The 24,258-nt window shown below is 41.9% G+C and overlaps 1 protein-coding gene across 1 annotated transcript in view; it reads left to right on the top strand.

The window, feature by feature from the left end:
- Positions 1 to 2,726: 2,726 nt before the first annotated feature.
- The window catches only part of DPY19L2 (dpy-19 like 2), a 49,319-nt gene continuing 27,787 nt past the window's right edge, over positions 2,727 to 24,258 (top strand). The window contains exons 1-11 of the mRNA XM_066239761.1: positions 2,727 to 3,105; positions 5,742 to 5,766; positions 7,101 to 7,188; positions 10,016 to 10,153; positions 11,523 to 11,643; positions 15,748 to 15,841; positions 18,611 to 18,668; positions 20,313 to 20,404; positions 20,961 to 21,060; positions 22,494 to 22,571; positions 23,311 to 23,397. Coding sequence (XP_066095858.1) covers positions 2,727 to 3,105; positions 5,742 to 5,766; positions 7,101 to 7,188; positions 10,016 to 10,153; positions 11,523 to 11,643; positions 15,748 to 15,841; positions 18,611 to 18,668; positions 20,313 to 20,404; positions 20,961 to 21,060; positions 22,494 to 22,571; positions 23,311 to 23,397 — 1,260 coding nt within the window. The remainder of the gene's footprint in view (positions 3,106 to 5,741; positions 5,767 to 7,100; positions 7,189 to 10,015; positions 10,154 to 11,522; positions 11,644 to 15,747; positions 15,842 to 18,610; positions 18,669 to 20,312; positions 20,405 to 20,960; positions 21,061 to 22,493; positions 22,572 to 23,310; positions 23,398 to 24,258) is intronic.

Here is a 24,258-nt window from a genome sequence, read left to right as displayed (position 1 = left end):
AGTTACCACCTTTGGGACTGATGATGACAGACTAGAGGTAAACACTTGGAAGCCAACTCCAACTCACTGAACCATAAAAGGGAAAAAGGTATTTCACTGTAAAGGAAACTGTGAGACAGCACAAATAAAAACTAATCTTTTATGCAGCAGAGTAGCAATTATAGCAGGGGTCAGGAACCTATGGCTCACGAGTCAGATGTGGCTCTTTTGATGGCTACATCTGGCTCTCAGACAATTTTTTTTTTTTCCTGAAGCTGGAAATGGGGAGGCAGGCAGACAGACTCCCGCATGCGCCCGACTGGGATCCACCCGGCATGCCCACCAGGGGGCGATGCTCTGCCCATCTGAGGCGTCGCTCTGTTTCAACCAGAGCCATTCTAGCACCTGAGGCAGAGGCCACAGAGCCATCCTCAGTGCCGGGGCCAACTTTGCTCCAATGGAGCCTTGGCTGTGGGAGGGGAAGAGAGAGACAGAGAGGAAAGAGAGGGGGAGGGGTGGAGAAGCAGATGGGCACCTCTCCTGTGTGCCCTGGCCAGGAATTGAACCTGGGACTTCTGCACGCCAGGCCGACGCTCTACCACTGAGCCAACCAGCCAGGGCTGCAGACAAATCTTTAATAATAAAAAAATAACGTTAAAAATATAAAACATTCTCATGTATTACAATCCATTCATTTCCTTCCGCTCATGTTCATAGTTGCGGGTGGCTGGAACCAATCACAGCTGTCCTCCGGGACAAAACCAAATTTTTATTGGATAATGCGTAATGTACATGGGTCGTTGTATGGCTCTCATGGAATTACATTTTAAAATATGTGGCGTTTATGGCTCTCTCAGCCAAAAAGGTTCCCGACTCCTGAATTACAGTGAAATTAGTGTTTTAAACGATCAAATTTCAGGTGGGAAATTTTAAATTTTCAAAATAATGTTTATTGAATTACCTCCCATATAAACCAAGCTAGACAGAGATGCAACTGAGCTATCCACTTAAATTTATATCTAGATATTTGTGCAAAGTTAAACATTTAAAGTCAATTTAAAAATTATCTGAATCAATTAAAGCAGAGTCATTACTGTATTAAATGGAAAACCAAATTTGGCCATGATGAATATCTTGATTACTTTGATACATGACATATGCAATGTAATTATTTTTATGCAGGGTTACATTTGGAATGTCCCTAAATTTCATATTTAGTAAACAAATTTATTACATGAACAGTGATTTTTCTTTTAAATGTGAATTTAAAAACTACCTAAATTTTAAATTCTCATATGCAAGTCATTATTGCCATCTGCTGGTTATATAGTTTCATTGCATTTTTTTCTTTTGCAAAAGTTACCTATCTGCAGCACTAAGAGACAAAAGGGAAACGGAAGTGAGTTTTAGATATAAAGGACTGCGTTCAAAATCTCTAAGTAAAAGAAATAATTTGCTAAATCAGGAGGCATCTCCATTTCAAAGAGGATAGGCTATATTTGTATTATATCAAATTTAGAAGTATTATATGAATTGTCAGTTCACCGCAGAATAAGTATCGGGCATACTGTTTTTTGTTGTCATTAATAAGCATATAGATAAAATATGACTCAAACAACTGTCCATTCAAAATTGCTAGGTCAAATTAAGTGACGACTGTTAGACAAGTTGTAAAAAGACGAACATGTGCCAGGGTTCTATTTAACCAAATAAAAGCTACTGAGTGCCATGTTTTCAACACCTCACATAGAGGAAATCAATTCTCTCCTTAGTAAGAAGATGCATAATTATTTAGGCAACTGTTGGACAGGTTTCTGAGTTAATTAATAAACCTAAAACTTGTATTACTGTTTAATAGTATAACTTAATGATGAAGCCAGGTGAGGAAAAAATTAAAAATAATACTTATTATACTCTGAATATGATCCATCTAGTCTAGAGCAAGATATAGGAACTTTAAAAAAAATTAGCACGTACTATGTTTTGGGTGCTTCTTCAGCATTTTTCAGACGAGGAAATAAGTAGAAGAGTGGCTAAGTTCTTAGCTGAAACCACACTGGTAATCTTCCACAGAGGAATCCTTTACGTGAAAGTCAAGATGGAGCCCAGCATACAGTTCATTGTGTGTTTACCGTGTGTCTGAGTCCTATATCCTGCTTCCCTTCCCTTGACTGTCCCATGAACACTTTCCTTTATCATTCAATATTCATTCAAGATGACTTCCATCCATTTAGTAATGGATGCTGCACTGTATGAATGTTCTACAATTTATCGTTTGATAGTGAGGTTCTCATTTTAACTCACAGAAAGAACAGTACAATGAGCCTTCTTATAAAAATATTTCTAAATGATACATATGGCCATATTCGTACTTTCAAAGGGTAGGCCAGGGTAAGATTATAATTTATTCTGTTAGGACACCGAATGATCCAAAGGCAATTGGAAACTGCAGGAAACACACTGATGAAAAAGGAAAACCTAGGAAACAAATGCCGCGCACGTGGGCGCCTGCGCGCGGGGCGCTGCGCACGTGGAGCCGCGCTCGAGGACGGCGCCCGAGCGGCGCGGGGCCGCCTGGACCTCACACCCCCGCCCCTCCCGGGGTCTCGGTCGCCTTGACGACCGGGCGGCGCGCAACGGCGGCAGGACCCGGTCGTTGAGGCTGCGAGCCCCTGAGGACTCGCCCGACGGGGCCGGGTCCGCGCCGCACGGAGAGCCCGCCGCCTCCGCACGGGGACTATGAGAAAATGGTCGGGCCGACGAGGAGTAAGTCCAGGGAGGCGGCCCCGGAGCCGCCGCAGTCCTCCGGCTCAGCGCAGGCTCGGCGGCGGCGCCGGGCCCCCGGGGCCGGGGAGCCGGAGGGGGAGGAGGAGCTGCAGGAGGCGGCGGAAAGGCCGCGGCTGGCCCGGCCCGCCAGCGGCGGCCACCTGCCCGGGGGCGCCCGGCCCTGCGCTCCGCGGAGGACCCGGAAACTGAAAACTCAGAATTCCGTGCAAATGGAAGGGGTCGCAAAGACCCTTCTTTTCCGTCGCTTCCAATTCCTCATCTATGTCCTGGATCAGCTCCGCGACAAGATGCACGTATTGCGGAGACGTCAGTACTCGTTCCGGGTAACCCTCGGCATAGGTGAGCCCAGCAGGCCGGGGAGAGCCGGGAGAGCACTTGGGTTTGGAGGGCGCTGGGTGCGTCTTGGAGAACATCGCAGCTGAACACGCCTAGTAGAAGTAATGACAAGGGTCAAGCTCTGGAAGAGCGCTGACAAGAATCCCCAGTCCCCTTAGTTCTTGTTTTACAACATTTCCCAGGGTTTTCAGGCATGGTGATCACCTGGAAGTCACCAGCAAAATAGCCTCTTTAACCAGGGCTGTAAAAGTGAGAGGCTAGCTCTTGAGAGGCAGATGTTGTGAAGGGTGGAGTTAAAGACACAAATTTGAGACGCTAACTGGAAGAGAGAAGAGATCGATTCTCTTCTGAAATGGTAGGGAATAGAAAAGCAAAGATTACAGAGAAACATTGAAGTGGATGTAAGAGAAGTTTGGGATGCCTGTGTCAAATGATCTTTGTTTCAGTATAGTGTAGCGCTGTGTCACTTTCAGACGTGAGGTTGGTGAACAGGATACAGGAGTCTGAGAGACATGCTTTTTAGGACACCTTATGCATTTTGGATATTGGCATTGTTACACCTTATTGTTTTATCAGGTGTGGAATGTGGGGGAAGGGGAGGGAGAGACACAAGCATATTTTGAGGATTTTTGCAAAGCTAGATGGATTTAACGGTATTTTACTTGTCCCTTTTTTTTAAATATAACTTTTAAGAGTTTTCACGGGTATATGTCATTGTCTGGAGAATAAGAGGATACAGACGTAGTTGAATAGGACAGGCTCTGTGTATTTAGAGGGGCATCTCTTTCAAGGTGAGAGAGAAGGTAAAGGTTTGATTTCAAAGTGGTTCAGAGTATAGTATATATTAGTAGAAGGAGTTAACATCTGTAGTGGATATATACTTTTTCTGTAAAGAGCCAGGCAGTAAATTATTTTAAGCTTCAAGGGCTACGTACAGTCTTCATTGCCTATTCTTCTTCCTCATTTTGATAGCCTTTAAAAGGGTAACAACCATTTTTAGCAAATAGACAAGATAGACAGTGGGCTGTAGTTTGCTGATCATGGTATAAAACAAGTAAATCTTCTGAGATGTTTTGAACAGTTGTAGAAATGAGCCCTGGATGGTTAGGAATATGGAAGAAGACCCGGAAAAGTATGATTGGGAGTCTTCAACATTGCGGTGTTTTAACATTATTATTGAGTTGTTGACTAATTTACACTGGTTTTGTTAGCCAAGTTGAGTAATTTTTTGAATTTTTAAGAGGTTAATAATGGTGGTAGTGTGTAAAATGACTTGACAAGCATATTTTGCGACAACCATAAGAAATACTATTATGAAATCTTGGAAGGGGTCTTGGAGGAGGGGGCAGGACATCAGAAACAGCTGAGCACATTCACTCCTCCGTGACAGTGGGAGAGTTCACTGTATCCAATCTTTGGAAATCAGCCAAAGGTTTACAACAATCTAGAGCACATTTATTCAGGAAAAACTGCTGAAACTCTGTAAGAACAGCAGGTTCTGTGAGGTTTTAAGTTGACTTCTTCCCATTCCTTCTCCCCAACTCCACGCTATCTCTGAAAACAAACAGTCCCAGCCGCTGGAGGGGACAGACAGGGTTGGAGCTCCTCAGAAAGCCCATCCCCACAGCAGGTGCCATGATGTCGTGGGGGGACCTGTCTGGCAGCTCCCTGACCCAGCTTCATTCCTAGGACATTGACCTGGGGATTCCAGATGAGCCTCCCAGGCAGGAGTCTGAGCGCTCTCAAGGTTCACTAAAGGTTTGCATTGCCCAAAGGGGCTTCCAGGTCTGGTGCGGAGGAAGCATCTTGTGCGCATTCGTCACGTTCTGGTGAGCACGACGAGAAGTGATCTAGTATGGCTTCTGTCGGCAAGAGTCACTTCTGAAAGGAATAACCAGATCATGAAGTGTATGTGGGCTTCTTTTTAAAATTTTATGGAAAGTTGGCCCTGGCCAGTGGCTTAGTGGATAGAGCATTGGCCTGGCATATGGACATCCCAGGTTCGATTCTTGATCAGGGAACACAAGAGAAGCAACCATCTGCTTCTCTTCCCCTACACCTGCCCCTTCACGTCCTCTTCCCCTCCCACAGCCAGTGGCTCAATTGGTTTGAGCATGGCTCAGGGTGCTGAAGATGGCTCCTATGGAATCAATCAGCCCCAGGCACTAAAAATAGCTCAGTACTAGAGCATCAGCCCCAGACAGGGTTGCCAAGTGGGTCCTGGTCGGGGTGCATGCAGGAGTCTGCCTCACTGTCTCCCATCCTCTCACTTAAAAAAAAGTTAAGGAAAGAAATAGAGAGTAACAGGCAGGTGACGTGAGAGTGAGACTGAAAAACCAAAAAAAAAAAAGTAAAAATCATCAATAATTTCATCACTCTTTTGCAAATGATGTGAGACATCGTCTTCCAGGTCTCTTCCTTTGCTCCTCAAATCCCCCTGCAGAGGTAAGCACTCTTCACAGTCTGTTTTCTGAGCTGGAATTTTTCTTATGTTAGGTAGACATATTTAGCTAGCCATCTTGCTTGTGTGTGCTCTCTCCAGACATACTAAGGAATGCATTTGAAATAGTTGTTAAGGATATATTATAATTACCATGAGAAAGCAACTTTTAATGACTTTCCTCTCTTTCTCTTTCCAGCTGCCTTTGTGGGAGTTTTACACTGGTAAGATCTGTTTCAGTGTGAAGTAAATAAATAAAAGCATATGAATTAAAAAGTGCTGCCACTGTCTGCATGCAGTAAAACCATAACTGCTGGGTGTGTGCATCGAGTATCTATATGTGCACCTGTATCAGTTGACACATGCAGATTACTCGTTTTTGAAAACCTCCTATATGAAGCACCATTTATAGAATGAGTGCATTTGGGGAATAGCAACATGCCTTACAATACTTTTGCTTTACCAAAGGACCCACTACTGCATTTCTTCAGTATCTAGATGTTCTAGTGGACTCTGCATGTTCACTTCATCTAAAAAACCCCCTTGTTTTACAGCAATGGGATGTTAGCTGCCATAGCCCAGAGATAAGGTTTTAGTGGCACCTGTCAATAGAAATGAGGTAGAAATGACGACAGAGATTCTGCAATGGTAATACCACGTTAAATGGGGCTTCCATGCACAGGTGCCTTATTTTCCACAAGTGGTTTCTTTGTGACACTCATATGTAATAGTATATTTTTCCTCATACATAATTGTATTTCTTCCTGACCTCCGGGATTTCTCTTCTTGGGAGGAAGGGGATTCTCTTCTTGGGAAGAAGGGGATCTTCCCCTTGTCCTGTTGGGACAGTGCTATTCTGGCCATTTGGTCTGCAGGGACACTTTGACATTAGAACTAAAGTGGAATGGTAAGAAATATTTCCCATAGCCATTGGTACCTGGGCATGTATCCCATACGTAAATAAAAGTGAGTGGGAGACAGGGTTGATATATGGCATTTTACTGTATTTTCTCCTTCATTGGGAGGCATCTGCTATGTAAATAAAGGAAAGCATAATTTTGCTCATCACATATGTTCTTTACTGCCGACAGCTGTTTGCATCAGTTGCCCTGGTAAGACATCTTGACGTGCTGTTCTGTGTGCTTTGACACTTGACAGCTGATTCATTGTATGGAATTATCCTTCTTTATGATTGCTTTCATGTAAAGCAGTTTTATTGAGAATTATATTCCAAATGCTTTTCGACAGTTGCAGAGACATTTTTCATACGTGGTACATTAGAAGCTCTTGTAAAACTTAAACCCAAACTTACCTCTGTTCTGATAAAGAGGACCGGAGTTCAAGGATCTGGGCTGTGTGCGGCACTAGATTATAAATGCCTGAAAATGTGCAAGGTAGAAAGCAAATCATCACGTTATCTCAATATTCATTAGAAAGGTTTATTCCTTTTACTTCTTTGTGGTTTTCATACTTTCTCTATAACTTAGTTATTTTAGGATTTATTTGAAACATTCTCATCCTTACAATATGGTGTTTTATTATTATTTTTTTTTTCTAGGATACATTTGGAAACACTTTTTGAAAATGATCGACACTTTTCTCACCTCTCATCTTTGGAACGGGAGATGACTTTTCGCTCCGAAACGGTTAGGCTCTTTTCTTTAATGAATTAATTTGTGGTTTACTAATATTAAGTCTATGAGGTGGATATTGATTACGAACTGAAATTCTGGTCAACCACTATCTCTCAAGCTAAAACTTAGGTTTATTACTCAATTAGAAAGTGTTTTAGGATGCTTTTCTTTTAGCTCATTTTTCTCTCCTTTCCTAATACAGACTTCTTAAAATGATAATAAAGATCAATTATAATATTTGAGGAAGAGGAGAACAAAGGCAACATTTAAAAAGTGATATAGGGGTATCAGATGTGATCAGAAACTGCCTTCTCTTGTGTTAGAGTTGGGCAGCCCCACGTTATACGTGACATTTTTTCTTTTTTTTTCTTTTTAGCTCTCTTAATTTCAAGATCATCTCTTTTAAGAGGTGACTTTACAGCCTCTTTAATCATTGTTCTGTTATTTCATACCTACTCTCTAGAATGGAGATAAGACCATCTGCCATACACATGTCACCTAATTGTCGTGATGATTAAATGGGATAACAAAAGCCAGAATTGCAGAATTTGGCAATTAGGAGAGACCAGGACTGTCCTCCAGAACCGCTGACTAGGGGCTGAGTGAAGAACTCAAACTGATGCTCTGATTCTATAGCCACTACTTTTTTTAAAAATTGTGACTCAATTAAAATAAAAATTTGAATTCACATTGAAAAACTTAGAAGTCAGAATTGACCATTATCCCTGTTTGTGTGTGTAGTTCTGTCGCTTTACATACATTTCCATTGTGCAGCCTCCCTGCCCATCTCCAGAACCTCTTCATCATCCGAGAGATCTGAGCTCAGAGATTCTAACCTCCCCTCCCCTCCCCCAGCCCCTGGGAACCCCCATTTCACTTTCTGTCTCTGGACTTTCCTGCTGTAGGTATGTCAGCCACTACCATTCATTCATTCATTCATTCATTTATTTTGACAGAGACAGAGATAGAGAGTGAGAGAAGGACAGACAGGGACAGACAGAAAGAAACGGAGAGAGATGAGAATCATCAACTTTTCGTTGTGGCACTTTAGTTGTTCATTGATTGCTTTCTCATATGTGCCTTGACCGGGGGGCTACAGCAGACTGATTAACCCCTTGCTCAAGCCTGCGACCTTGGGTTCAAGCTGGTGAGCTTTGCTCAAGCCAGATGAACCCACGCTCAAACTGGCGACCTCGAGGTCTCGAACCTGGTTCCTCCACATCCCAGTCTGATGTTCTATCCACTGCGCCACCACCTAGTCAGGCTATTATTTATTTACTTATTAACTTTTTAAATTTATTGTTCACATGGATTCAAGTGTCTCACTCAATATAACACCCTCACCTCCAGCAAACTGCCCCCTATTACACCCCTTTTGCCCCCCTCCCTGGGTTCCCTCCTCCTCCCTCTGGGATTTGCTGTCCTGTTATCTGTATCTCTGTGTTATGTATATATAATTTCACTAATCCCTTCACTTTCTCTGACCCTGTCCTCTCATCCCCCTTCCCTCTGACTGCTGACCCTCTGCTCCCATGACCCTACCTCTGCCTCTGTTCTGTTCCTCAGTTCACTGTATTTATTAAATTCCACATATAAGTATGAGATCATATGATATTTGTCTTTCTCTGCCTTGGCTTATTTCACTTAGCATAATAATCTTTAGGTCCATCCAGGCCATTGCAAAAGGTAAGATTTCCTTCTTTTTCATGGCTGCATAGTATTCCATTGTGTATATGTACCACAGCTTTTTTATCCATTTGTCTACTGATGGACACTTGTTCTGCCACTGCATTTTAAATCTCACCCTATTGCTTTCTTAAAGCTTTGAAAAATGGACTGCATGAGCATGTGTATGGCATTCCCATTTTTAATATTTTATAGGCATTATTTTCAAAGGATAAAAAAACGTTGTTAACTAAAGCATGTAGCTGTGGCAGTGTGGACTTTGATGACAGGTCAGTGGCTGCAGAGGGCAGCTCTGTGCTTCCTTGCATGACGGCCGCTCAGTGAACCTCTCTGGTTCTCGGTAACGTCATCTGGGCCCCAGACACGACGCCAGCCATACAGGGGGTTTATTGAAAATTAAGGAGACAGTGAACAGAGCACACAGCACAGCTCCTGGCACACCAGCAAAAGCTGCCGTGAATAAAAACATATTTATGCATTTTCTCTTTCTGTAAATAACGCTTCATGCCTGCTAAAGATCCTGTCATTGTAGTATTGCCTGTTGTCCTCATGAGCAGGAAGAAACACCCCTAAAGGAATTCTCTTCGTTATTGCACACGCTGGAATGATGCACTAACTAATCTCCACAGCGTCTGTGTCACAAGCGCAGTCAGTTGACGTCTGGTTGGCGCTGACTCCGTGCCGAGCTCTGAGGCGGAGCTAGGCAGCAAGTTGGGAGCAGAATTTCCATCTCATGATGTTCATGATCGTTGTATGTTATTTCATAAAAAGCTGGGGGAAAAAAGACATGAAGATCACTCTGTTAATGCCAGGATTAATCAGATCTCAACCTTAAGGCATCTAGAGTGGGGGTCAAGTTAAGCGTGGTGAAATTGAAGTATACACATTAAGGCGTGGAAGAAAAGTCCTTAAAAACATCTAACCATCCCCTCCAGTGCTCTTTCAAACCTACACAACTTCTGAAACAATAGGACAGCGGCAACCTAAAAGGTGTGCCTTTTGCATCCAAGAATGCAGTCTTAGCCAGGGAATGTTAGGAAGTCTTATTATTAACCCTTCCCTACAGGAAAACAAAACACCTGTTCTGAAAGGAGTTATAAAACACAAATCGTTTTCAGATTTTACTTACATTGACCATTTGTGTCTTTTAAAGGGACTTTATTATTCCTACTTCAAGACCATTATCGAAGCTCCTTCGTTTCTGGAAGGACTGTGGATGATTATGAACGACAGGCTGACTGAGTATCCCCTTGTGATCAACACAGTGAAGCGATTCTATCTTTATCCAGAGGTGAGTCAGATTGCGGATGAATGCTTTGAGGGTGGTTCTTTTTTCTTAGATAAAATAGTAAGTAAACACAAGGATGTTATTTATAAAAAGGAGGGGACCTTAAAGGTTTTTTGATGGCGTATGTCCTTACAGTTGAACAGATTATCAAAAGTTCGCATGGGTCTCCAAACTTTTTACACAGGGGTCCAGTTCACTGTCCGTCAGACCATTGGAGGGCTGCCAAATACAGTGCTCCTCTCACTGACCACCAATGAAAGAGGTGCCCCTTCCAGAAGTGCAGTGGGGGCTGGATAAATGGCCTCAGGGGGCTGCATTGCGGCCCGCGGGCCGTAGTTTGGGGACGCCTGCACCGAATTTGTTTTAAGTGGCACTTTTTACTATATCAAGCTTCATCCCAGAAAGGAGTATAATTCTAGATTTAGCGCATACATTTAATCCGATAATGTTTTGTATTTGTATGATAAATACACAGGAACAAAAATTATAAATTTTAACAGAGTGTCAGTTTTATAAAGTTAAGTCATAAAATAGTAAATGTATACGTTTTGGACATGGAAAGATGTGTATGATGTTTCTCAGTGATGTGTGTCACAATAGTAGGATAATATTTATACGTAACATTATGTAATACTGAACGACTTGAGCTGTGTGTTTCTATCTGCCCAGGGAGAGACTGGCAGGATGACCAAAATTTTAAAGCAGTTCGCTCTGGGGAGTTTTTACTTTTACTTTGATCTCTCCTTTTTAACTTTTCAAAATCCTCTTGTATTATTTTTCCCAACTATGTAAAATAATTTCTTTAAGTCTCCCAAGTTAGGAGCATTTTGTTTGCAGTTTCTTGTTGTTCCTTTCCTTTGTCCTTAAACTTTGTAAAGTGGTTACAGATAGGGGAGAACAGGTTACACTGAATCTGCTTGGTTGGAGCCTTAATGGGCACAGGGGCTATTATTCCATATGCAGTTGGTTTTATATTTTTTTAGACCATGAAGAAAATAAATTCAAGGACCTAAATGAAACGTTATGAAATATTTCTATAAATCTTTGTATTTTTCTATTAATCATCATCTTTTAATATATAATTTTATACTTGACAGTGATTATTTATATAGAGTTGATTACAGAGTATGTTACAGAGATGCTGATAAGAACAGAAATTTTTATAGGTGTTCATTATTCTTTTCTACAGAATAATGTTTATAATGTGTGTGTGTATAATTTTAAAATGACTGTTTCCCAAGTGAAATAATTTAAATGAATTTGTCAAAGTTTATAATGTCAACAGCAACCACCATGAAATGTTATTTGAACAAATTGTTATGAAGGTAATGTGTTCTCCTTCAGTATCTCTTTTTGCTTCTGTCTTTTGCAGGTGATTATAGCCTTCTGGTACCGCGCGTTTATAGGAGTAACAAATTTAGTTGGGCTGGAAACTAAGACCTGCTGGAACGTCACCAGAGTGGAACCACTGGACGAAATTCAAAGCTGTGAAGGTGTGTCTTCCTCCTAAAATGCTGCTGTGTTGTCATTAATGTTTATATAAACAGCTTACACTGTTATGACTTATTTCAAGAATTATTGTGGCCCTGGCCGGTTGGCTCAGTGGTAGAGCATCAGCCCAGCATGTGGAAGTCCCAGGCTTAATTCCTGGTCAAGGCACACAGGAAAAGCGACCAACTGCTTCTTCCCCCCGTTCCCTTCCTCTCCCACAGCCATGGCTCTAATGAGCAAGTTAGCCCTGGGCACTGAGGATGGCTCCATGGTCTTGCCTCAGGCACTAAAATAGCTCAGTTGCCGAGCAACGGAGCAGTGGCCCCAGATGGGCAGAGCATCACTTGATAGAGGGCTTGCTGGGTGGATCCAGGTCAGGGCGCATGAGAGTGTTTGTCTCTTCGTCTCCCTGCCTTTCACTTGATTAAAAAAAAAAAAGAATTATTGTAATCTAGTGATTGACTTTTTAAAAACACTATACCTGATTCACCTAAAAGAGTATTTAACTATAAAGTAATTTTCTGAGAAGGCTATGTTCTTACTAATTTAGAATTTGATAATTACTATGTCCTGACTAGAAGCTTGAAGTTATTCCTTCCAATTCAGAATAAGAAGTTACAAAAAAGTTTGGGGTAGCTTGAATATATAAATGTGAGGATGTAAATTAAATGGTCAAATAGCTACCTGTCATAGTTAATGTAAAAATTTAGTTACAGAAACATAAAATCAGACATACAATAATATATCGGTTTAGAAATACTTGACGCTGTTTGTATATATATACCTTCTCCATTGTATCTGAGCCACAGGGCCACTCTGGGAGTCATCGAACAGTCTTCCAGGGTCTGCCGTTCATGATTACTGCTAATCAGGATGTTTACGGTTCAGCACTTTGACAATCTAGGCTTTATGCTCTCCCTTGAAACTTACTTGAAGTCACATAGATCTGCTTGCATGGCATTTGCATAGTTGTGTTTTTTCTGTATTTCTTCATATTCTCTACAGAAAGACTACCTGGTCTATTTTATAAACATATTTTTATAGACTTGTTCTCAAGAACATTCAGCTCTCAGAATATGTACTAAATCTGTACATTCGTATTTCCCTTATGTTTTTACTGCGTCCCTCGGGGGAGCTCTCTAAAATAGCGCCGATACAGGACATTTGAAACATGGTTAGGATTTTCGTACGCAAAGTAAAGGGATGGAGAAAATGCCTCATAAATGTAATGACCCAGTCGGCTTAGAAAGTATGGCCTTTTCTGAGATATGGGGAAAAATCACCTTGTATATGTACATTTATGATATTTATGAAGTTGCCGAAAGGGTTAGGTTCATGTTGGCCCTTAGGACCCCAAGATGCACCAGTGAACGTGGCGCCTTGTCCTCCTAGACTTTAAGTATGAGACAGGTATTGTCAGTTACAACTGCTGGGTATTACCTATAAGAAAATAAGTTTGCTCAGTTGAGGAGTAAGAGAAGAAAGTGCTGGGGGGCAGGGACCAGCGTGTTGGAATTCCCGAGGCAGCAGGGAGCGGAAAGAGGGACCCGTCCGGGGGCAGAGGGAGAAGTGGCTGAGCTGGTGCTGGGCCCGTGAGCAAGGCTGGGGAGTGGAGGGGTGCTGGGCCCGTGAGCAAGGCTGGGGAGTGGAGGGGTACTGGGCCCGTGAGCAAGGCTGGGGAGTGGAGGGGTGCTGGGCCCGTGAGCAAGGCTGGGGAGTGGAGGGGTGCTGGGCCCGTGAGCAAGGCTGGGGAGTGGAGGGGGTGCTGGGCCCGTGAGCAAGGCTGGGGAGTGGAGGGGTGCTGGGCCCGTGAGCAAGGCTGGGGAGTGGAGGGGTGCTGGGCCCGTGAGCAAGGCTGGGGAGTGGAGGGGTGCTGGGCCCGTGAGCAAGGCTGGGGAGTGGAGGGGTGCTGGCCCGTGAGCAAGGCTGGGGAGTGGAGGGGTGCTGGGCCCGTGAGCAAGGCTGGGGAGTGGAGGGGTGCTGGGCCCGTGAGCAAGGCTGGGGAGTGGAGGGGGTGCTGGCCCGTGAGCAAGGGTGGGGTGTGGAGGGGTGCTGGGCCCGTGAGCAAGGCTGGGGAGTGGAGGGGTGCTGGGCCCGTGAGCAAGGCTGGGGAGTGGAGGGGTGCTGGGCCCGTGAGCAAGGCTGGGGAGTGGAGGGGTGCTGGGCCCGTGAGCAAGGCTGGGGAGTGGAGGGGTGCTGGGCCCGTGAGCAAGGCTGGGGAGTGGAGGGGTGCTGGGCCCGTGAGCAAGGCTGGGGAGTGGAGGGGTGCTGGGCCCGTGAGCAAGGCTGGGGAGTGGAGGGGTGCTGGGCCCGTGAGCAAGGCTGGGGAGTGGAGGGGTGCTGGGCCCGTGAGCAAGGCTGGGGAGTGGAGGGGTGCTGGGCCCGTGAGCAAGGCTGGGGAGTGGAGGGGTGCTGGGCCCGTGAGCAAGGCTGGGGAGTGGAGGGGTGCTGGGCCCGTGAGCAAGGGTGGGGAGTGGAGGGGTGCTGGGCCCGTGAGCAAGGCTGGGGAGTGGAGGGGTGCTGGGCCCGTGAGCAAGGGTGGGGAGTGGAGGGCCAGCCGCGGCGAAGGATTTTGTCCTTGATTCATCAGAGACTTTCACAGGTTTGCATTTTAAACACATTACTTTGGCAGGTCCATGGGAGAGATATTATATTAAAGGCCAGAACGGGGTTCGGTGAGGCCAGGCAGGAGACTGCTGTGTTCTCAGCAAGTGACTGTAGGAAAGAGAATGGAAATGCGTGGATTTGAAACGGATTTTGGAAGCCGAATGGACAAGACTTGGTGATTGGTTGTTGGGCGAGGGAAAGGAAAGGGAAGTCATGTAACCGTCTGGCTTCTCTCTTCAGTACTTGAGTCCATTTGAATAGTGAAGTGACTATTCAAGTAGCAGGTGTGAATTGCTACATTCGGGTCAGACACCTTTCGGGCCTCAGCATGGGGAGGGCAGGGGACTGCCTGCGTGTATACATGGAGGAGCGAGGAGAAGGCTGTGGCTGAATGCACACATGGAGTCATCGGTACGCAGGTGCTGGCTGGAGCTGTGGCAGCGGAAGAACTTCCTTAAAGAGACTACGGAGCCCGAGAAGAGAAGAGGGCATATGGCCAGGCTTCCTTGGGGTCCAGCATGGCAGGAGTGTGCAGAGGAAGGGAAGTTACTAGGACAGACTGGAAAGGAATGGTCAGAGAAGCAGAGGGATCAGCAAGGCCAGCCTTCAGCTCTTGGTGCCATCAAAACCTTTTATAACTCAGTCACTTTTGGCAACTTATTTACATTTTCTTCTGTTTTATTCAACCATTAAAATATTATTTTCATACCAACTAATCCCATAGATTTGTTTTGAGGATTATGTGACATTAAGATTTTCATGCACCTAGTAGACTAGCTAGCTAGCGAGATATCTGGTCTTATACATGGCAATTGTTAATATTAAGGTTGAATGTCCTGGCTATATGTAATAATGGATCAAATAACTAGATTAGCTCATAGAGCAGGCATCCCCAAACTATGGCCCGCGGGCCGCATGTAGCCGCCTGAGGCCATTTATCCGGCCCCCTGCAGCACTTCCGGAAGGAGCACCTCTTTCACTGGTGGTCAGTGAGAGGAGCACTGTATGTGGCGGCCCTCCAACGGTCTGAGGGACAGTGAACTGGACCCCTGTGTAAAAAGTTTGGGGACCCCTGTAGAGACTAACGCTGTTCCTTGAGGTCTGGACCCATAGCTTACTCATCCTAGAACCAAGCCAAAGATGCGAATGCAATGGATTTTCTCTTGTAATTCATCCAATGACTCTGTCGACAATTCTAGGTACTGATCAATAGCAGCATCTCCTACATAAAGTGAAGCACCAACTAATTATTACAGTATAATAGTACTTAATTGGGGGAAAGTATAAATCTAATCACAATAAAGTATAAAATCTGAATGTAACTAATAACATCTCATAAGAGGAAAGTACTAACGTGACTATTATAATAGAACAGCGGTCTCAAGCAAATGCTACTGCAAATCCATGAGCTCTTGATTATAAAGCACTGTGATAATTATGTTCAGTTACTTTCTAGTCATTTGTTGGCTAAATACTGAAAAATCTGTATCTTTTTAAAGGAATAGGAGACCCTGCTTGCTTTTATGTTGGTGTGATTTTTATTTTAAATGGAATAATGATGGCGTTGCTATTCGTATATGGTGCGTATCTGAGGTAAGACTACTGTATCGGAAGATCCTTTATGGGCTGTAAGGACTGGGTGACATTTTCTGATTATATGAGAAGGATAATTGATTAGATTAATCCATCGATAGTGGGAATGTTTAGAGATTTTTTTTTTTCAGAAGCTTATCCAAAATCATGCAACTGGAAAGTAGAGTTCTCACTAAAATAATAGCATGAAGGCCTTCCTTTTATCCTTGTGGGGAATTTTTTTTTAGATACTTAAGATTCCTTAACAGTTTTTAATGACAATACCTCTAGGTCATGTGTAACATTGTAATGGAGGGGATCTTTGTTTGGCATTTGTAGCCGATAATTTCTCAGTCTCTGTACACGTAAAATGAAGAAAGCAATAAAAGGTAATCTTTATCACATGCAGCAGACGCATCCCCAATAGCCTGTCTTTCTTTTTTTTTTTTTTTTGCATTTTTCTGAAGCTGGAAACAGGGAGAGACAGTCAGACAGACTCCCGCATGCGCCAGACCGGGATCCACCCGGCACGCCCACCAGGGGGCGATGCTCTGCCCACCAGGGGGCGATGCTCTGCCCATCCTGGGTGTCGCCATGTTGCGACCAGAGCCACTCTAGCGCCTGGGGCAGAGGCCACAGAGCCATCCCCAGCGCCCGGGCCATCTTTGCTCCAATGGAGCCTTGGCTGCGGGAGGGGAAGAGAGAGACAGAGAGGAAGGCACGGCGGAGGAGTGGAGAAGCAAATGGGCGCTTCTCCTATGTGCCCTGGCCGGGAATCGAACCCAGGTCCTCCGCACGCTAGGCCGACGCTCTACCACTGAGCCAACCGGCCAGGGCTGTCTTTCTTGATAACAGGACTACAGTTTAGTTTGGGGTGGCACTGTGCTCAGTGTCAGCTGATAGGTTGACATTAACTATGACAGTCATGTACAGTTGACCCTTGAACAATGCAGGGGTTAGTGGTGCCAAGCCCCCTCCACCCGAACACACACACACACACACACACACACACACACACACACAGTTGAAAATCCACATATGACTGGATTTTAACTTCCCAAAACTGAACTATCTTGCTGTTGACCAAAAGCCTTACCAACAACATAAACAGTTGCTTAATACATAATTTGTGTGTTACACATATTATATTATATTATATAGTTTGTATATCGTATGCTTTTTTGAAATCTGGAAAATGTTACACAAGGCCAAAATTTTTTTTTTTTTTTTTTTTTTTAGAGACAGAGAGAGAGAGACAGGGACAGACAGACAGGAACGGAGAGATGAGAAGCATCAATCATTAGTTTTTCGTTGAGCATTGCGACACCTTAGTTGTTCATTGATTGCTTTCTCATATGTGCCTTGACCGTGGGCCTTCAGCAGACCGAATAACCCCTTGCTCGAGCCAGCAACCTTGGATCCAAGCTGGCGAGCTTTTTGCTCAAGCCAGATGAGCCCGCACTCAAACTGGCAACCTTGGGATCTCGAACCTGGGTCTTCCGCATCCCAGTCTGACGCTCTATCCACTGTGCCACCGCCTGGTCAGGCAAAACTTTTTTAAGTTAATGTTTTTTCATCGCTAGGGAAACTCAAGAGTTACCTTCTCTAAACTGGTTACATAGACTTTCATATGAAGCTTCAGTCTTTAAGGAGGATATACATATAGATACAGCAAATATTGACTATAAAAGGTCTCTGAAACTGTGAGGATGTTGAGTGGCATATGAGAAACAAAGACAATAGGAGTCGGTGGGGGTCGTTTCTGTGTCGTAATTGTGGCCACCCTCCCCCACAGGCACTGCCTTGGAAAGCAGATACTCCATTTTTGTTCTTTTGGTGGTTAACAATAAAACATTAACATGCACACCTAACTTCATCAAGTCTACAGTTAATTGTTTTCCTGTTCTTACAGTACCGGGGTCTTTGGAACACTGCTTCAAAACAGCCCCTGGCATCTTACAATTACCGCCAGTTTCGTGCTCCCGTTGCCCCTCCACAGAAGTCATTACTTTTATTTTATTGTTCACGTTGTCAAATCATACTTAGCTTTGCCCACGTGTTCCCCGTTTCTATATGCAGTATTGTGCTTGCTTCTCAGATGGTCTTTCTCTCAATTTCTTACTTTTTGAAGTGCATCCTTTGAATTTCCTTTGGTGAAAAGTCATTAGTGGTAAATCACTTCCCATTTGCTTTCTACTATTTGTGTTTTTTTTGTTGTTTTTTTGTTTTTGATCATTCAGCCAATATTTATTACCTTGCAGTTGTGGTGCTATGGCTGTAATTCATGAACAACATACAAAGAAAAGGCAGCTTTAAGAAATGGTCTTAAGCTTTGCTGGTTATCCTTGCTTGGTCTAATTTTTGGATTCTACATTATTGTTTCTTTGGGACTCAAGAATATTTGCAGTAGTTTAAACAGTTTAAAGTTACTGCTAAATGAAACCGTTAGACTCTTGTTTTCATCCCCTAGTCAAAAGGCAAAAATCAGCCTCCATTCTGAATATTCAGAGAATGCAACATAGACTCTGAATCACTGGCCTGTTTGTTAAATATTATGTGTTTTATTTAGAAAATACTTTAATATAAAATTCAGATTATTTTATATATACATTTTATATGCTTATACATTCAAGATTTAAACATCAACAACCTGGGTACTTTTGAAAATTTTACTATTATTTTATATGGTTTAGTACTATGACATTATGACTGTGATTTTAAATTCTAATGTAATTTTCTGAATAACTCACCCTATTTTGCATGAATTATGATTGTGTACTTTCTTTACAGTGGGACTCAACTTGGAGGTCTAATTACAGTGTTATGCTACTTTTTCAACCATGAAGAGGTTTGTTTTCTAGAAAATAATTTTTAAGAAATAGAAGGGACTGTATAGGAACAAAGAAATACATTCATCAGAACAATTTATAATTGCGTGTTACTTAGGACTCTGCAATGTTTTAAAGAACCTGGTGTTGTAAGTTGATATTTCATCTTGATGATCCGCATTTTTACATAATAATTAGAATTTATGACGTGAGCTGCCTTGCGTGGTTTTTTAGTGTGCCTGTTCACACACACACTTGTAGGAAAAGGACACGCTGGGCTTGCTGAGTTGGGTACTTTATACACACTCACTCTCACTCCTAGACGTGTTTGGGGAATGGTGTTCTCCTCACAGAAGATAAGAAACTGGAATTTGGAGAGGTCAAGTTACCCAGGATTTCACATTCACCGCGTGATGGGGCTGCCTCTGCCATGCACATCTGTCTGAACTCGAAAGCCTCGTTTCTCCTATTGCATTATGCTGCCAGTCCATTAACACAAGGTGCTGACTCAGAATAGAAACCAGCTAACTCATTCAGCCCGGCACCTAAAAAGAATTTGTAGAAATTGATTTAGAAGAAAAGAAATTCATCCAACAAAATACTGAGTGCATAATATGTGCCAGCCTCTCTGTTAGAGGCCAAGGGCGTGGCAGTGAGGGGCGGGGGTCTGACTGCTGGTTTTTAGAAGCAGAATACGTGATACGTTAGGCACAGCCTATCAACGGTATGCTCTTTATTCATTTCTATTGGGAAAGGTAGATATTTGGTTAATTTCAAAAAATCTGTTAGACAAGAGAGTCATAGAAATTGCACATAAGTATCTTAAATATATTAGTTCAACAAATGCATTGTCATTCACCAGTGCGTTAACGGAAAGACAAGATGTTCTTTTTGAGTGAGCCAGACGGCTGGCATTATGAGTTGACTTTCCCATACATACCACCAAACCAGATATTTATCATTCTGCTTTTTTAGAAAAGGAGCAATAACTTTGAAGACTCCTGCAAGGTTATAAGAAGTTAGATGCTTTCTAGAATTTTAGAATTCTTGATTTCAGACTTTATAATATTGTCACCTATATGTCTTAAAAGTTTTAAAGTCTTTAAATTTAATACTTTTATCATATGCATCCCATTAGCAATTTCCAAATACTTCCAGTTGTTTTTAGAAATCAGTAGGTAACTGTTTTAAAGGTATACATCACAAATTCAGAAACAGTCATAATTACTTATAATGTGTGTCTGTGCTCATGAAACTTGTTACATATAAATGCTCTTGATGTTTGTGAGTTCCCTGGGTGGCATCTGTTTAGCTGTTTTCCTGGGCATGTATGTCTTCATCTCCAAGCCTTGGGATTCCAGGCCGTCACCGCAGCGCTGGAGTGTGGATCTGCTTTTCTGTCCTCGGTTCTTACCGCTCCCGTCCCTGCACCTTGTCCTTTGCCTGACACAGCTCTCCCTTGTTTCTGGACCTGAGAGTTAACGGCCCTCCACCTAACGGCCGTCTCTCCGTCAGGAGAGCTCCGGGAACTGAGAAGCTGTACCAGGCGTTCCAAAGTGAATGAGCCTAGTATGAAAATCATAAACACCAGCCCACCCGTGATTAGATTAAGAGTGTCCGTTGCAGTGGAATGTCAAGTGAAGCAAGCGTTGTATTAATTCCAGGCTACCCGTGTGATGTGGATGCCACCCCTCCGGGAAAGTTTCTCGTATCCGTTCCTTGTGCTTCAGATGTTCATTTTAACTTTGATTCTCAGGTAATTTTTATTTATAAAACAAATCTAAATAAATTATAAATGAAGTTTCTTAAAATATACTTCAACCTAAGTTATAGTTTGAATTTAGGCGCTATTTTTTTTAGCTACTTTTAAAATAAATTGAATGTCCAGTTAAGAAAATAACCTAAAATATTTTGTAGAAAAATTACTTTTCCACTTAATCATATCAGGCAAACATCTTGAGGGAGACGGTCAGTTCACATGCTGTTTTCTGACCTTGCTGGAGTATTAAATTTTGTGCAATGTCAGGCTCTGTTAGAGGAAAATAAACATTTATGTTTAAAATATTTTATTTACTAATAAACTAGGTACAATATTTCCTTTAAAGCTCTAATTCTGATTATTTTATGCTACTAAGCATTTTTATAATCCAAGTAGTATTTTAAGTTCTTTTTAATGAGCTTTTAAAAGGTTTTGCTATCTTATAGCCAAGATAAGAGAATCATTAGATGTGGTCATTTTGTAATTAGTCTTTCTGTTTAGCGATAGGATACTTTTATGGTAAAACTGATTGGTGTCAATTCTCTCCCTTAAGGACCTCGAGCAATAACAGAAAGCATTTTGTTGCACTCTGTCTTTCCAATGTTGCTTTTATGCTTCCTTGGCAGTTTGCTCAGTTTATACTTTTTACACAGGTAAGATGTTTTTAACTAATAGAAGTTGAATGCAAGATGGACTCGGTTGTTTCTATACAAGTATTAAAATGTGTATATTTGTGCCCTAATAGATTTTCAAAATATAGAACAGTTGTGAGATTTATATACATGTGTGATTTTTAAAAAATAAAATACTATCCATTCTACATATAATCTAATGTATTACTGAGGCAGATATTTAAGATCAACAAGCAGAAGACTTTTTTGTATTATTTGAATTCACATTTTTTCTTGTTGGTATTTGAAATGAGCTCTATCAGTCTGCCTGTAGATTTTCCTTTTGCCTTAGGATTTTGGGTGCCAAGCTACACAGCATGGTAAGGGCCAATCCTAATAAAAACATTAAGTGAGAACTTAACTGTATACAAGAGACTATATGTGGCCCACAAAGTGTGACATACATACTGTCTGGCTTTTTCTGTAAAACATTAACTGACCCCTGAAGTAGATTCTTTATGGATCTATTTCTTTTGCATTTGTAATAAAGTCTTATCTCTTCCTATATCTAGTTAGTTTTGATGTGGTGTTGGACATTGTACGTTAACAGGTATACAGTTAATATGAGACTAGGTTGATGTTAACATCTACCAGAGAAGTTAAATTTGCTGCCAGCAGGCAAATAAAGATACTAACAGTCTCGAATCACCCTCATGAGGTCGGAGAATGAAATACCGTATTTCCCCATGTATAAGACGCACCTTTTTGGGAAAAATTTGGGGTCTAAAAACTGGGTACGTTTTATACAGTGGTTGTAGTTTTTTTACTTGCATTTCCCACTTTGTCGCACTTGTTTTTGTGCTCATTGCTGTAGATGAATAGAACTTGAGTTTAATAACTTTGTGTAATACTTTTTTTTCCAAATTTCGGGTCCCCAAATGAAGGTGTGTCGTATACATGGGAGCGTCTTATGCATGGGGAAGTACGGTAATTCAAAGGTGGGCTTTCTTCTTCCTGAGGACTGCTTGATTTCTGCTCTCCCTTTTAGGATGACCCTTTGAGACCCCAAGCGAGAGCCTGGGAGCACTTAGCAGGGTTCTTGTTATTGATGAGTCCTCGCTGCTGAGTCTGGGAATTTCTCAACTGCCTCTCCGCTGCCAGGCATCTGCTACTCTTGGAACTGGCAGATGCCTCTGGGAGAAAAATGACCCAAAATGTCATGCTCACCCCTGCAGAATTCTGTCTTTTCTCTGGTTTTAGCTTCCTAATTCCTTTTTGCCTTGTTAGTAATATGTAGGTTTCATACAGGTATTCTCGCTAGCTACTCCAGTTCCCAATGAGAAGGTTGCTTGAAATTACTTAGGTATCATGATTAAAACTGTAACTCTCCCGTTACATTTACTTTGCTTATGAATAATCAAGTAGTTGTTTTGTACATTTTTTTCACTTTTGCTTTTTATGTATGTTTATTTCAGACAGCCTCATTATTTCCCATGTATGTTGTGGGGTACATTGACCCAAACAAGTTTCGGAAGATCATTTATATGAACATGGTAACATTTTTCATATTTATAAGTCAAATATTAAAATAAGGTCTTGGGTTCTTTCAAGTTGTATTTAATACATATGCTTTTGATACTATCCAGAAGGAAACCAGGAAATGCACATTATAGATACCATATTATAACATACTTTCAACGATAGTGTCAACTATCTGAAACTTTTATTTTTCTGTTACTTTATTATAAGTCACTACTTTTGAAATTGTCTATCCCCCCTGAGACTTGAAATTTGTGATTATGCTTGAATATGACATAGTGTAAATTTTATGTGTTTGCATTTTTTGTTTTTATCTTAGTTTCCAAACACGTCTCCCTTAAAAACATAAAAATAAATATCTTTCTGCTAAGAACATCAAGTTTTCTTAGTGATAGAAATCCTCAAGTAGTCCTACAAAAATAAGATTAAAGAATTAATACTTACAACTGTTTTTTTTATTATATTACTCCCATTATTGAATCAATAGATACAGGTTTTTTCTATTTTCTTTGTACCAAATAGCAGATAGAAAAAAAATTTTTTTTTAATTTTTCTGTATAGATTTTATGGAGTTGAAAATACTTAGAACCTGTCAGTATGTTGAAATTCTAATCATTTGGCCAAGATCTATTATTAATCTTCTTTACGCATATGACATTTGTGTTAGAATGGTTATATGCTTGTAGACAACGTATGGATTACTCCACATATCTAATACTGGTAAAACATGTGTTACTTTTCTTTAATTTCCAGGTTTCAGTTCTCCTTTGTTTTATATTGATGTTTGGAAATCCAATGTATTTATCTTCTTATTATTCTTCGTCTTTGTTAATGATATGGGTAAGTGTTTACTAAGCTCACATAGTTGTTGTTTTTTAATCTGTGAGATAGTAGGTGTAACCCACCTGATACAGAAAATAAGACTGACTTTTAAGCCATAATTTATGATCAAACTTAGTTATTTCCTTCTAAGTCACTTCAGGGGGCTAAATGCTTACTGTGGTGGCCCGCCATTGCTCACACACACTTTGGAACCCCTCTGAATTGCCTCCACAGATTGGGTCACATTCTGTTGAGTATCCTCAATGGTGGTACACTTTGCCTTTCGAAGATGGATTTGATTTTTGGAAACGACTAAAGTCTTATGAATAAGGTGGATGATGGGGCTGGGTAATATATAGATCTTGGCCAAAATGTGGCATGATGTTAAAGTAATAAGACTTATTTTCTTGCACCATAACTAAATACTCTTTGGAGGTAGTTTATTAATGGAGTTCCAAACTTTTGAGCAATGGTAACGTAATTAGAATAAGTGTATAGTTTCCTCAGTGTGACTTAACGTTCCTTGAATAACACTCATTTGGGTCAGTATTTGGAACTGTGGTTCAGTAAATCGGTTTTATTACTTGACAGTCACACCTCTGATATTCGTAAGCCGGACCCATAATGTTCTCCTTCATTGAACATCCCTGGGACGTTCTCTTCCCACAATGATCAGAAACGATACTAATGACAATGGTGACAGAAGAGGGCCCTTTTCCATGCATGGGGCATTGATTGGATCTTTTGGATTGCCCTCATGTTTAACAGTTTTGCTCCCCACACCTTTTTTTCTGACAATAAGTAATCCCTTCTCTTTCTCATTCCCTCCAAAACACAGGCTTTTCATTTTAACATTCTGTCAGACTTTTTCAGCATGAC

Source organism: Saccopteryx bilineata, chromosome 7 (assembly GCF_036850765.1).
Source record: "Saccopteryx bilineata isolate mSacBil1 chromosome 7, mSacBil1_pri_phased_curated, whole genome shotgun sequence".
Classification (NCBI taxonomy): domain Eukaryota; kingdom Metazoa; phylum Chordata; class Mammalia; order Chiroptera; family Emballonuridae; genus Saccopteryx; species Saccopteryx bilineata.
The sequence above is the reverse complement of the archived record's forward strand: the minus strand, read 5'-3'. Positions and strand labels throughout refer to the sequence as shown.